The sequence below is a fragment of the Podarcis liolepis genome (genome assembly GCF_965112155.1).
Source record: "Podarcis liolepis genome assembly, chromosome: 4".
NCBI lineage: Eukaryota > Metazoa > Chordata > Lepidosauria > Squamata > Lacertidae > Podarcis > Podarcis liolepis.
The window spans coordinates 92,855,635-92,869,794 of record NC_139558.1 but is presented as its reverse complement, the minus strand read 5'-3'; the positions used below and the strand labels follow the sequence as shown (position 1 = coordinate 92,869,794).

The 14,160-nt window shown below is 43.8% G+C and overlaps 1 protein-coding gene across 1 annotated transcript; it reads left to right on the top strand.

The window, feature by feature from the left end:
- Positions 1-212: 212 nt before the first annotated feature.
- Positions 213-13,710, top strand: EED (embryonic ectoderm development). Its single transcript, XM_083499777.1, has 12 exons — positions 213-428; positions 2,533-2,685; positions 5,569-5,661; positions 6,875-6,940; positions 7,327-7,452; positions 7,563-7,644; positions 8,535-8,626; positions 8,830-8,963; positions 10,210-10,315; positions 10,596-10,754; positions 12,620-12,693; positions 13,389-13,710. Exons 1-12 carry the CDS (start codon positions 243-245, stop codon positions 13,513-13,515), a joined length of 1,398 nt encoding a protein of 465 aa, XP_083355903.1. The 5' UTR covers positions 213-242; the 3' UTR covers positions 13,516-13,710.
- The last annotated feature ends 450 nt before the right edge of the window (positions 13,711-14,160 follow it).

The following is a 14,160-nucleotide window of genomic DNA, read 5'->3' as shown; positions in this document are numbered from 1 at the left end:
CTTTCTGCCGTGCGCATCGCGCCCGCGCTCTCTGTTAAACCTTTTACGACGCCAAGGGGCGGCTGAAAAGCCGGTCGCGCTTTGCGGCGGAGTGGTTAAGCTCCAATAAGCGCTCTCTCGCGCCTCCCTCGCCCCGCCCCCTTCCTCGCGTGCGCCTCCGTCTCCTCTCTCCGCCCCCACCTGGCCGTTCGCGACGCCGCCTCCGCCGCGCTTTACGGCCGCGGGGATGAGGGGCGGGGAAAATGTCTGAGCGGCGGAGAGGAGGCGGAGGCAGAGGAGAGGCGGCTTCGGAGGCGGCGGCGGCGGGGCCAGCAGCATCGTCCGCGGGGGTGGCGGAGGCGACGGCGGGAGCGGAGATGCCGGCGAAGAAGCAGAAGCTGAGCAGCGACGAGAACAGCAACCCGGGGGACCTGTCCGGCGACGAGAACGTGAGCGGGGGGCCCTGAGATAGGAAGACACCCCTCTCTCAGGCTTGGGGCCTAGCGCGTCTCTTAGCAACGCGGGGGGGGCTGGTGGTCTTCTTCCCTCCCCCTCCTGAGAGGGGGAGTCTGAGGTCCTGGCTGTCCTGTTTACAATTTTCATTATTAATTTACTTATTTATATGCCGCCTTTATCTTCCAAGGAGTTCAGAGTCGTGCACATGGTTCCCCACCTCCCCGTTTCTTTCCACAACGTAGGTTAGGCTAAGAGCGGGTGACTGGCTCCAAGGTCACCCAGCGAGCTTCGTGGCTGAGTATGGATTTGAACCCAGGTCCTAGGCAGGCACTCTTCACTGTTCACCACACTGAGGCTCCCTTAGGGCAAGTGTGGGGGAGCCTCCAGGTACTGCTGAACTGCAACTCCCATCATAGAGTTGTAGACATAGCTGTGAACGTTTCCCTTTTTTTTAAGGGAAATTCCCTTATTCCGAATAAGATTCCTTGCAAGAAAAGGGAAAAGTTGACAGCTATGGTTGTAGGGGTGGAAGGGACCCTAAGGGTCATCTAGTCCAACCCCCGGCGATGCAGGAGTCATCAACTTAAAGCATCCATGATAGATGGCCACTCAGCCTCTGCTTACCTTCAAGGAAGGAGAGTCCACAATCTCCCGAGGGGGTTTCTGGGGCTGTTGGGAGTTGTGGTTCGAGGTCTGGAGGGTCCCATTCCCCCCACTGCAAGGCAGCCTCCCCCCTCCAACCTGCTGCCTCGAAGGTGGGTTTGCAGCCTCTTCCTAGACCTTAATCCTCTTTGGGGTGCCTCACGGGAAGCAATTCGTAAATGAAATTGATGGTGATCTCCTGCTGGCCCTGGGAGCAGTGGTAAGGAAGGATGGAAGCTGTAGCCCACCAGCTTCTGGAGCCAGGTGGGAGAAAGCAGGTTTAAAGGTCAGAGGTCATCCCTGACCGCTAGCCCATGCTGGCTGGGGCTGATTGGGGCTTTGGGAGGCGAGGCCACAGCATCTGGCAGGTGTTCTCTTCATTATACACTGCTGCTGTTCGGAAACAGATGTTCATGGTTAGCCTGTGTGTGGGATGCTATTGCTCTAGGCTTTTAGGCTGCAGGTGGTGGAGTGCTTGTTCATGAGAAGAAATCAAAGGAGGACCCCTTTGCATCTAGATAGCTAGGGTGATAAGAAGAATTCTAATGTAGACCAGTTTCCACCTGGAACCTAGGCTTCTATATTTCCCATCTTGCTACACTTGCTTTTATAAATAGAACATTAGAATGAGAGTTGGGCTGAAATACTTTTCCCTGATTATATTTAGGCTTCTGTGTTAGCCGTCTTCTCTGCATCCACTCCAGTTATCTGCACATAGAAAGCTAGCATGTCAGGGATAAAGCTAGTCTATAACTCTTCTCACTGACTTGCTAGCTTTCTCTGTGGAAGGATGTTTGTTTCTGAATGGAAGAGATGGGTAGGCAAAATAATTTTCAGTGCCATCTTAAGTTTCTACCTATGTCATCTCTGTTTTAAAAAGAAAGAAAGTAAAGCTGATGATTATCTGCTTTTAGGAAACCAGCAAATTGGAAAGAACTCAGGTTAGATACTCCTTATTTGACATCTACTTAGGTTTTCACGGGTATCCCAGGATTCACCAACCAGAGCTTGGCACAAAAGCCATACACTTGGATTTAAAGAAGTTTAAGCACAGGAGCTTGCTTTGAGACCCTGAACTGAATGGAGCTCACAGTCCTTCAAGACAAAAAACTATTTCTGCTTACTGCAAGCTTTTTTTTATTTTAGTGGAATAATTTAGGAGCAGTTGGGGGAAATAATTGTTGCTGCTATTGTTTAAAACAGCTGGGAATCAGAAATCCTTGGCAATCTGTGGCAAATGACAAATAGATCTGCCCACTCATTCTCTAAACGTGTGAATCATCTTGCCTATTGTTGTTGAATACTTTTAGTTGCTCAGTATCCTCTATTTCTGAATAAGGTTGCCTCATTGTTCTGAAGTAGCTGGAGGATCTTCCTTCACTTAGTAAGTTAGCTTTTTTGCTGTGAATGTGGGTCTTGATCTGTTTTGAAAACCAACCTTCTTTATGCTTTCAGGATGATGCTGTTAGCATAGAGAGTGGTACTAACACTGAACGCCCTGACACCCCTACAAACACCCCCAATGCTCCAGGAAGAAAAAGCTGGGGGAAAGGAAAATGGAAGTCAAAGAAATGCAAATACTCCTTCAAATGTGTAAACAGCCTCAAGGTATTTTGTCAGCAGACATCTCATTAGAATGAAAATTGCTTGCTGCCTTTATACAGTGGTACCTTGGGTTACAGACGCTTCAGGTTACAGACTCGCTAACCCAGAAATAGTACCTTTCTCATTCTTTGCTTCAGGATGAGAACAGATTGTGTGGTGGAGGCGTGGCAGCAGCGGGAGGTCCCATTAGCTAAAGTGGTGCTTCAGGTTAAGAACGGACCTCTAGAACGAATTAAGTTCTTAACCTGAGGTACCACTGTCACAGTGTTTTGTACTTCAGTGATCCAAATAACTTATTTACTGGGTCAGAACAAGGCATATTTGAACTGGCATTCTTTTTCAAACAACAGTCGGGTGGTGGTTCTGGGTAGTCCACAAGGAAGATCTTGTGTTCAGGAGAATGCGGCCTCAGAACAGGCTTCTTGTACTTCACATGGCAAACAGCTGTGAATAGATACATTCTCCGTGTAAGCTAGTGGCCCTGCCACCTAAGCACACTTAAGCAAGTAGCAGGTCCTGCTCGTATGAAGGGAAAATCAGAAGCAGCTTTAGAGAAATTTTAAGCATGGGTAACTTGCAATACACACACATTTAACTTGTGTGCATTCAGCTTTACACACTTGGCAAAAAAACTATAAAAATTAAAAAGTGGGTGGGCATCCAGAGGAAAAGTCTTTGGCAATCCTACCCACCATTGAACCCAATGTGATTTGACTATATGTGATTTTGGCTTTATGTACTATCTCTGGAACTTAACCCCCACCTAAGTTGAGAGTTGCCTATATATTATTTGTAATATAATAATTTCTCTTTCTGTGGCAGCAGGTAAGTTAGATCATGGACACATCCTGCAGATAGTAATCACCATTATGTTGATGCTGTTTTTCAGCATTGCAGTCCTTTAAAGCTTAACGCAGTGTTTTCTCTCAGATCAGTCCAAAACTCCTATTCTAAATGTTCTTTGCATGCTTTTGTACATGTTTCACCTTGTTGCCTTTAGTTGAAGTTTGTACTATAGGAAAGCAAGATATGTTTTAACAAATAACAGGAAACTGAAGGGTGTAGTCTCTCTTTTCGGGTGGCTAAGATCAGCCACTGAAGGTGAAGGCCAACTTCTTTTGAAATAGAAGTATAGGCCTGGAGACCTTTGAAAATATAACAGCAAAACAGTTACAGCACATGTCTGTCTTGGGGAGAAGGCATTTAGCAGGAAAAAATTATCAAAAGTTTTATTTTCAAAAGACTATCAAAAGTCTGTGGTGGTGTTTGTAGATTGCTATATTTGTTATAGCATATCCTATTATCTGCTCTGATCCTTTTAATTGGTGGTGTGGGAATTTATGCTTGAGCCCTTTACACATGTAAGATGTGTTCTTCCGTCAGGGCAGCCTTCCCCAACCTGGTTCCCCCCCCCCCGATGTTTTTGACTCCCAACTACCATCTGTGCCTATCAGCATGGCCAGTGATCAGGGATGATGGGAGCTGTAGTCCAAATATTTGGAGGGGGCCAGGTTGCAGAAGGTTGCACTAAGCTGTTCCCTACATCTCCCAGTAAAACATTGTGAGAAGGGTAACATACTTGTTTTGACTAAGGCTGGATAATTTGTATGTTGTGTATGTTGCTGAGTTATTTAAAATCTGACATCATACTTGGAATCCTTGAAATGTCAGTATTTATAGATTTATTCTTTAATACTGTGCTCCTGCCTGCTTCCAGTTCCTAGCGTTCTGAATCATAAATATGGAATAAGACTTCTAGTGAGATTGGAAAGGCAATGCTTTTGTTTAGTTTCTTTCCCTACCGGTTGTTGAGCCCTATTTTTCCATTTCCATCCTAGTCCATGCTCATAACTTCAGTTGGAAAACTCAAAACTTGGAAGGAAAATGGTGCCATTTATTTATTATGACATTTATTATACACCCTTCACTAGCAAGTCCTACAGTGGGTTAATTAGCATGTATACCTAGGTTTCTTGGAGTAGGCTGGACACAATTCGATTCTGGCAGCCATTGCTTTCATGAATGGCTTACTAATAGTAGAGTTGTCCCATGGGCAACACTCCTTCCTCTCAATCTCTAAGGTTTGTTCAAAAAAATTGTGCTAATGCAGACAAGTCACCTTAGCCTAGTAGTGTTGATGACATAGTGTTGCCACCAAAATAGCTTCCTTGTACGTGGGTGGCGCTGTAGGTTAAACCACAAAGCCTAGGACTTGCTGATCAGAAGGTCGGCGGTTCGAATCCCCGCGACGGGGTGGGCTCCCGTTGCTCGGCCCCTGCTCCTGCCAACCTAGCAGTTCGAAATCACATCAAAGTGCAAGTAATAAATAGGTACCGCTCCGGCGGGAAGGTCAACGGCATTTCCGTGTGCTGTTCTGGTTTGCCAGAAGTGGCTTAGTCATGCTGGCCACATGATCCGGAAGCTGTACGCCGGCTCCCTTGGCCAATAAAGCGAGATGAGCGCTGCAACCCCAGAGTTGGTCACGACTGGACCTAATGGTCAGGGGTCCCTTTACTTTACCTTTACCATTTGGAAATACTTCCCTATGATGTCGTGCAGTATGTTTCCGCTCACTCATTCTACATCAGGGTTGGGGACCCTGTGACCATGTAAGAGGTTTTTAGACTACATCTCCCATGATCCCTGATTATTGGCCACCCTTGCTGGGGCTGATGGGAGTGATAACATTGCAACCTGGGTAAGTGTTCCAAAATGGTACTGATGACAGGGAGAGAGGTCATCATTGGAATGCTGTTTTTTCAGCAGCATCCCCATAGTGCACATAATGTGTACTTCTGCCCTGAAAATAAATGTCCTAAATATATGAAATGCATTTGTCTTCTTTTGTTTTGAAGCCAATTCTTCTTATACCTTTTTCGTTTTCAGGAAGACCATAGTTTGCCATTGTTTGGGGTACAGTTTAACTGGCACAGCAAGGAAGGCGATCCCCTGGTGTTTGCTACGGTTGGCAGTAACAGAGTGAGTGACATGTTGAAACTTATTTTACATTTCACTTATTTACCGCTTTCCAAGATCTTGCTTCCTTTTCCTAATGTTGAAATATATCTTGCGGGTTTTTTCCAAACTCTAGGCATTATTTCTGATCCCAAGAGCCAAATTAAACAGTTTTGTGATGTGGTACGATAGTAATAGTGCAAAGGTAGTTGCAGATGGCCACAGTCCTACATAAGCATATACATGGGTTTGCTAGGAACACTTCCAGTTGGAGGTGTGTTGAGAATGCTCATACTCAGTTGAGTATAAAAGTTGGGTTTGAAAGGAAAAATCACGTGTCTGTCCATTGGGTGTGCAGCTGAAGTATAATGTCAAAATCCTGCTTTAAAAAATGCCCCCCCCCCCGCCTGCCTGGCAGCATATGTAAACACCTCAAAAGAGACATTTGCAATCTGCTCAAGTAGTGCAATGTCAATAAGCAGTAGGTGAAAAAAACTACATAAGCCTTGAAACTGTTAGCTTCCTGCAGCTGCTGTTATAATCAAGCACTCCTCACAAAGTTAGTTGTTTTCACGATTGGTAATAACTGCTCGTTTTAGCTAAATAACTTCCAGCAAAGATTTTTTAAAATAATTCTCTAACTAGACTTCATATATCAGAGGCAGCATAGGAACTGAGGCCCATTCACTGTGGACATAAGAGAAGGTCTTGTGGTTTGAACAGGCCTGAGGACAACTTAAGGAAATTGCTGACCTGGTGATATATTAGGAATGCACACAGATGAAGTCATTATGTCCCCCTCAATCAGTGGTAGTGCCCTTTGGGACTGGTAGAGTGGAAGGTAGGGAAGCCCAACAGTAGGCAGAACCCAAGTCAGTGACAGGTGCAGCCAATGCGAAGCCAAGCCAACTAATTCTACTTTTGTCCCCATCTGCCTCTTCTGCTGAGTTCTGCAAGGGCAATACTGAAACTGAGGAGGGGGGAGCTCACAAGTAGGGCTGCCCCTTTGACGGGCTGCAAGTAGGGAGGAAAGGCAGGCAGGTGAGGGCTGGCTGCAGGCAGAATGAGGTTGGTGGGGCAGCAGTGCTCCATTTGCCCTAATGGACCAACCTCCATCGCTCTCAGTAGAAGTGGATGGAAACTTGAATATTATATGACTAATTCATTATACTGTGTAGAGTTGTTCAGCTGTGGGAATTGGGAACTCTCTAATTTCTTGTGCTTTATCCACCTCTAGGTTACTTTATATGAATGTCATTCACAAGGCGAAATACGGTTGCTACAGTCCTATGTGGATGCCGATGTATCCTTTACTACGTCTGCGTTTCTAGGGCTGGTTTGAGAATAGTTTCATAGCTTTCCTTGCTTAATGAGAACGCAGTTAAAGAAACACTTTGCAAGACTAACTTCAGTTAATATGGTGAAAGTAAATGATGTCCTTCCATGTCAAATTTTGGAGTTCATTGCAGAATGGTCCCTTCCAGGCCAGTGGTTTCTCAGTTTTCCACTGATGGGTTGCTTCAAACCATTCTCTGCACTTTCACATAAGGCCAGTAGGGAGCAGCACTTGACTTTCTGCTTTGTGAACTGTAGACTACTTCGTTTATGTTTAAATATTTTTGGTTAAATATCTGGTGGGCAGTGGGACTTTCCACAGGTGCATGTCTAGCCCTTAACTGCACACTTCAGGCAGATGAAAACTTTTATACTTGTGCATGGACCTATGATAGCAATACAAGCCACCCCCTTCTGGCTGTGGCTGGATCAAGGGGCATTATTAGGATAATTAATCCCATTACAATGCAGTGCATAAAGGTGAGTTGGTCCAAGATGTAAATATTAATGCTCAAAATCGATTCTAACATTTTGATGCAAAAAATACAGAGATGTGGAGGGAATAACCTGACCTCTGAATTCTGTTGTAGCATTATGTGGGCCATGGCAACGCAATCAACGAATTGAAATTTCATCCCAGGGATCCAAATCTTCTCTTGTCTGTGAGCAAAGGTATGGAAGTAGGTTCCTTTTGAATGTTTAGGAACGATCTGGTAGTGGGTTAGTTTTGTAAGAGATAAAAGGGGAAAAGGGCGACACCAAAAATGCACACAACATCCCAAATAGGAACCTCAAATTGGTTTGGGAAGGAGAATGCATTTTGAAATGTAAACTACCCAACACATTTTCACAAATTAGCTTTCAGTACATATAACAGCATCTTCATATTTTTGCCCCCCCTTAATTTAGATTATATATCCATTATATCCAAGAGTGGTTTAGAACAGTTTAAAAATATAATATCAAAATCAGTTAAAAGAGTCTAGAGCGGAGGGTGTATCCTAAAAAAAAATGTATCACAGGTGTCAAAGGTAAAGAGGTATGTCTTCAGCTAAATACACCTTTGTGTGGAGGGGATTGCACAATGGCTGTTACTCCCTTCCTAGGTTTCCGCTTTTTGGACATGGCACTAAAGTATGGCTCAGCTACATTATGGGAACAAGCCTTGAGAGGAGGTTGCTGCCGATTTGCTCCTCCCTGGTTGTTTTGCTGTGTACTGCACTGAGCCATGGTTTGGCTTTGCATGTTGTCCGAATATGAGCTCATGGTTTAGCTCTCCAAACCATAGTTAAAGGTTTGTCTGAAGAAAACAGCGAGTCCAGGTTCAGACGGCGTTAAGCCAAACCATGGCTAACTCAGCACAGCAGCAAAATGATGGAGAAGGGGGGTGGGGAGGCCATGACCCCCAAGCCATGGTTTGCCTTAGCAATACATGTGAACCAAGTCAATAGGTTTTGTATGCAGTTTTGGGGTTGAACCACCTAGTTGATCAGAACATACTATTGCGTTTATTGTGAGATGATGGAATCTAACCTTTCTGTTTCCCCTCCCCCTTTTACTAGATCATGCATTGAGACTGTGGAACATTCAAACAGACACTTTGGTTGCAATATTTGGAGGAGTAGAAGGGCACAGGGATGAAGTTTTAAGTGCAGTAAGTGAAAAACTGTCGAGCAGCTTGAAATTTATCAGTGCTGTTTTTTCCCCCTACTTTGCTAAACAAATTTTAAATTGTCAGGAAATGGAAATTTGCTTAATAGGATAGCTAATAACCTGATTTGTATAATCTGGAGGCTACACTGTTGATTTTATTTTAATCTTGTATGGAAAATTGAAGTTGCTACATTCTGTGTATAGGATTATGACCTCCTTGGTGAAAAAATTATGTCTTGTGGCATGGATCACTCCCTGAAACTCTGGCGAATCAATTCAAAGAGAATGATCAATGCAATCAAAGAGTCCTATGAATACAATCCCAGTAAAACCAACAGGTAAGGGCAGTCCCAATCCTAGTGTGATGTTTTCCTCACCCCAGTATATTCTTCAGCTCATCGCTGAAATCCTATATCAATACCTTTTGAAACTTGCAAGTGGTTAGATCTAGAAATGAGGCTGTAAATTGCTTGAAGTTTTTCCCCTCCCATAACAGGTATGGTCCAGTTGTCATTTCAGTGGTAAATCATACGTAATGATTTACAGTGAACATGCCAGTTTTATTTATTACTTATTTATTTCATAGTTTTGCCCTACCAGTATGCAACCCATGATCTCTGGCGTAGCATTTTGTCTGAACTAGGAGTTACAGTTTGTTTCTCTCCAAACAAACCGTGATCAGTAAGCCAAGGACAAACCTTAGCTACAGATTGTGGTTTGGTTGGACTGAAATCTTGATCCCTGATTTGGACATAGCGATAAGCCCCATCGGTTGTGGCTTTGAAAATAGGTGAGATTGATGTGTTCATGGTAATGAACTGTGATACGTGAATTAGGCCACTGGTGCAAACCTATACAGTGGTACCTTGGTTGCTGAATGGCTTAGTTGTCAAACAAATGGGCTCCTGACTGCAGCAAACCCGGAAATAAGTCTTCTGGTTTGTGAACGTTTTTCGGAAGCCGAACGTCTGACATGGCTTCCGCTTGAGTACAGGAAGCTCCTGCAGCCAATCGGAAGCAGCACCTTGGTTTTTGAACGGTTTCGGGAGTCAAAGTTCGAGAACCAAGGTACCACTGTATGTGACTATCCATAATCAAGTCCCATAGTGTTCTGTGGGACTTTACTTCCAGTTAAGTGGATATAGGATTGCAGCTTAAATGTCAGTTTTCCACTTTTCCCCTTTTTGCAGGACAAGCTCTGCAGTGTTTAAAATAATGTATTTTATTGTTTGTTAACATTCATTGTAAGTTTGAAGGCTTTACTAAGCTATATTAGCATAAGTATCCTTGAAAGATTAAACCATAGTTTTTCAGTTCTGATAGCATGGGAAATGGTGATTTAATAAATGAATATAGGCTTTGCTGAAGTTGAGTGGTGGGGGGTTAAGTGAGAGTTGAAGAGAGGACATGTAAGAACATGGCTTCTTACATCTGAATTTTGCCAGTGACCCATATTTTTTTATTTTGACGGGACGGAAATATAAATTATTCCACCTCTATTGTCATTGCATCCCAAGCTCCTGCAGTTGTGTCTTTCCTCTGCCCAACCGCACTGATCAGATGCACCAACTCTCTCCTTTGCAGGCCGTTTGTTTCTCAAAAAATTCACTTTCCTGACTTCTCCACCAGAGACATACATAGAAATTATGTAGATTGTGTGCGATGGCTAGGAGATCTGATACTTTCCAAGGTAGGATGGCTTCAGTTTCAATGATGTCACATTTATGTTTTGATCTCTGAAGATTTAAAGTTATTTAATTGATGAGAATAGGGAAATTTCACAATTTACTGAAATGGTATCATCTTCCTACTATTTTTTTAAAATCCCAATAGCATGCCTCCTCTCCCCACAATAAAAATACTGTTGATGGCCTAAAGCAGTCTATCTCCTCCACATTTTCGTTTGCAGGATCTGAATGTGGAAATGTTTTGTGGGTTATACTGAAGCCTTCTTTTCCTTCTGTCCACAGTCGTGTGAAAATGCCATTGTGTGCTGGAAACCAGGCAAAATGGAAGATGACATAGATAAAATAAAGGCCAGCGAGTCTAATGTGACCATTTTAGGACGATTTGATTACAGTCAGTGCGATATATGGTATATGAGGTTTTCAATGGATTTCTGGCAAAAGGTAAGGGCCAAGGCAGAGATTAAGCAAGGCTATTTAAGATTAGTCCAGTGCACAGGTGAAGTTCAGCTGGCACTGTTGCTTCTCATGCGTGCTTGAGGCTCCCATAATTTGTAATATATGTAGGTGGATATGCCATATATCATAAAATATGGCTGTTGTGTGTAAACCATAATGGGTAGCATATTCTTCTATTGGCCGGTCCATCTGTGAGGCACACTGAGAGTCACCTCAGGCAGTGGAAACCAAGGAGCACTTCCTGGGTTCTGGTGAGATCTCGCGAGAGCTCATTTGATAACCTGGAAGCCACAGCTGTGTGACCCTGGTGAGCGAGGCTTCAGTGGGTCAGCAAGTGTGGGTGGCAAAATGGGATGGGCTACTCTTGCTCTTCTTCATGCATGGCCCATGTTGCACATGCACAGTGTGGATATTAAAGGATGCAAAAGTAAAAAATTAATGCCATATTGCTAAAAATAATTAAAAATAACAGGAGATTATCTTACAGCTAGGTTTGTTGGACAATAAGGGAGTTAAAGGTATCCTGGAGGAGGATATTGTATTCATTCAGATATTTTTAGGGCAAAGCCCTCACAAGGTGGTTTACATAATACAGTGGTATCTCAGGTTAAGAGCTTAATTCGTTCTGGAGGTCTGTTCTTAACCTGAAATTGTTCTTAACCTGAAGCACCACTTTAGCTAATGGGGCCTCCTACTGCCGCTGCATGATTTCTGTTCTCATCCTGAAGCAAAGTTCTTAACCCAAGGTACTATTTCTGGGTTAGCGGAGTCTGTAACTTGAAGCGTATGTAATCTGAAGCGTATGTAACCCGAGGTACCACTGTATAGAAATACAGCAGAGGTGAGGGGAACGTTCAGATCAAGGAAAAGTTACTGACCTCTTTGCAGCCATCCTAGGGGAGCAGAGAGCTCATGAGCATGAGACTTGTTTATGCAACTCTAAACCAGTCTTCCCCTACAGTAGCCCTCCAGGTATCTTCGGACTACAGCCTTGCTAATCTCCAAACAACATAGATGATGACTAGGGATGATGCTGTCTGACAGCATCTGAGGATGCAAGGCTGGGGAAAGCTGTACTAAACCATAGTCTATCATTCTTTCGGAACAAAGCCTATTTCCTCCAGAAGTGTAGTAAGGAAGGATACCCTATTTTGATTTTGGCTTCTGTAATTGTCAAAATGTGATGTAAAGGTAAAGGTACCCCTGCCCGTATGGGCCAGTCGTGACCGACTCTGGGGTTGCGCGCCCATCTCGCTTAAGAGGCCGGGGGCCAGCGCTGTCCGGAGACACTTCCGGGTCACGTAGCCAGCGTGACAAAGCTCCTCTGGCGAGCCAGCACCAGCGCACGGAAATGCCGTTTACCTTCCCGCTATAAAGCGGTACCTATTTATCTACTTGCACTTAAGAGTGCTTTCGAACTGCTAGGTGGGCAGGAGCTGGAACGACGGGAGCTCACCCCGCCGCGGGGATTCGAACCGCCAACCATACGATCGGCAAGTCCTAGGCGCTGAGGTTTTACCCACAGCGCCACCCGTGTCCCTTCAAAATGTGATATAGTATCTATTAATTAGTTGCTGAGGGCACCCTTAGTCAATCCACTGCCCACCATATGTTTTGGACAACAGCTTTCAACTGTCTTGAGCAGCACAGCTGGAGTGCACCAGGTGGGCAAAGGGATTAGAAATCCCCAAGGTACTGATGGTACATTATCCTTGAGTTGTCTAGGGAAACTTTTATTCTTGAACCTGTTGAGAAAACAAAAGTAAATTATGTTTGCATGTAGAGTTCAATATTCAAACAGTCATGTTCACCACAGCATTTGGCTACATAAATCATCTGCTTTTTTTTAGATGCTGGCATTGGGCAATCAAGTTGGCAAGCTCTATGTCTGGGACTTAGAAATAGAAGATCCTCATAAGGCCAAGTGAGTGTTTCTGAATCCCCAGCTTTGCACCACAATTCTTGCTTATCAACACTGAAACAGACAAGTCAACCCCTTTACCATAACTTAGGAAGTTGTAATAAAGAAGTACAGGCCATAAGCATGTTCGTCTTCTCAAAGTTTGGATTACAGCTTGCTGCCTTTGTTCTGGGAAGGTAACAGTGTAAGAGACCTGGGCCAGGGTGGGGAATCCTGAACAACTTTGTGTATGATTTTGTATGAACAAAGAGAACATGCACTAATTTCTGACAGATGGGGGGGGGGAAGGGTAACTCCCCCTGCCATAGATCTGTGATTAAGCTTTTTCAGTGTTTGAGTCATTTATGGTGGGGTTGGTGTCTGGGAGAGAAAATCCTGTTTCAGGGTCATACCACTTAATAGGGCACGTGAGGCATCACAAGATGAGATGTGCCTTCATTAAAAACACCCCCTGAATGTGGAAACAAGAATATTGAGAAGCCTCACGTGCTTCTTGTCCATGGATCAGTTTAAAGTGATACAGCCCAGAAAGCTTCCATAAATTAGCATATTTTGGGGTGGGAGAAATGGGATAACGTGATCAGGATGTTGTTTAAAGGGAGGAGGGATGAAGTTAAGAACTGTGACTGTTGTCTTACATCCTTTTGCTCACATGGTGGTGAATGAAGAGAAATATAACGCTTTATCTCTTTTGATAGGTGTACAACTCTTACTCACCCAAAGTGTGCTGCTGCCATTCGACAAACCAGCTTTAGCAGAGACAGTAGTATCCTTATAGCTGTATGTGACGATGCCAGTATCTGGCGCTGGGACAGGCTCCGATAAGTTACTTACAACTTGAGAATTGCAAAATTATGTATTGCTTTTTGTGTCAAGGATAATTAGCTGATTTGGTAGTACTGTTAACTGCTTTCAGAGTAGCCCCCCCCCAATCAGTTGAACTTAGCAATGTTTACATTTGGTTTTTGATAACATTGCCTTGTTCAGAAGCTGCTGCTTTTTAATAAAAATATTTTTGTACGTTTGGTTTATTGTCCCATTTCAATTCAGTATTTGTAGTATGTAAAGTTTCTTTGTACTGTATATATACTTGCTGCTTGTGTTAAGTCATATGTTAAATAAGCTTGTATGAGTATGGGTGTTGTGCCCTACAATTCTGCAGGATGCAAGAAGCACATTGAGTGCAGAATTCTTCCTGAGAAAGTTGTCCTTGATTTTGAAAATGTCTAGTCCTTACGACCGTGAAAACATGAAAGTTGTGCAGCATTGCCCATTTGGAACTCTCAGATGCCAAGAGGGGTGACTGATATAATTTCTCAATGGCTGGGACAGATACATTTATCCATATGGCTCTCTGCCCTTCTCCTTCATGAACAAAAGCAAGTAAATTATGCAAACAAAATTAAATGAACATAATTAAACATGTTGGGGAATTTAGCTTTCTTGCTCAGAATTTGAATTTCCTGGGTA

Bases quoted from the DNA above. Each gene is read 5' to 3' on its own strand.
- EED (XM_083499777.1), top strand. From the start codon at position 243: ATGTCTGAGCGGCGGAGAGGAGGCGGAGGCAGAGGAGAGGCGGCTTCG. The intron at 429-2,532 runs GTGAGCGGGGGG...TTATGCTTTCAG, and splicing joins ACCTGTCCGGCGACGAGAAC to GATGATGCTGTTAGCATAGA. The intron at 7,453-7,562 runs GTGAGTTGGTCC...ATTCTGTTGTAG, and splicing joins TTACAATGCAGTGCATAAAG to CATTATGTGGGCCATGGCAA.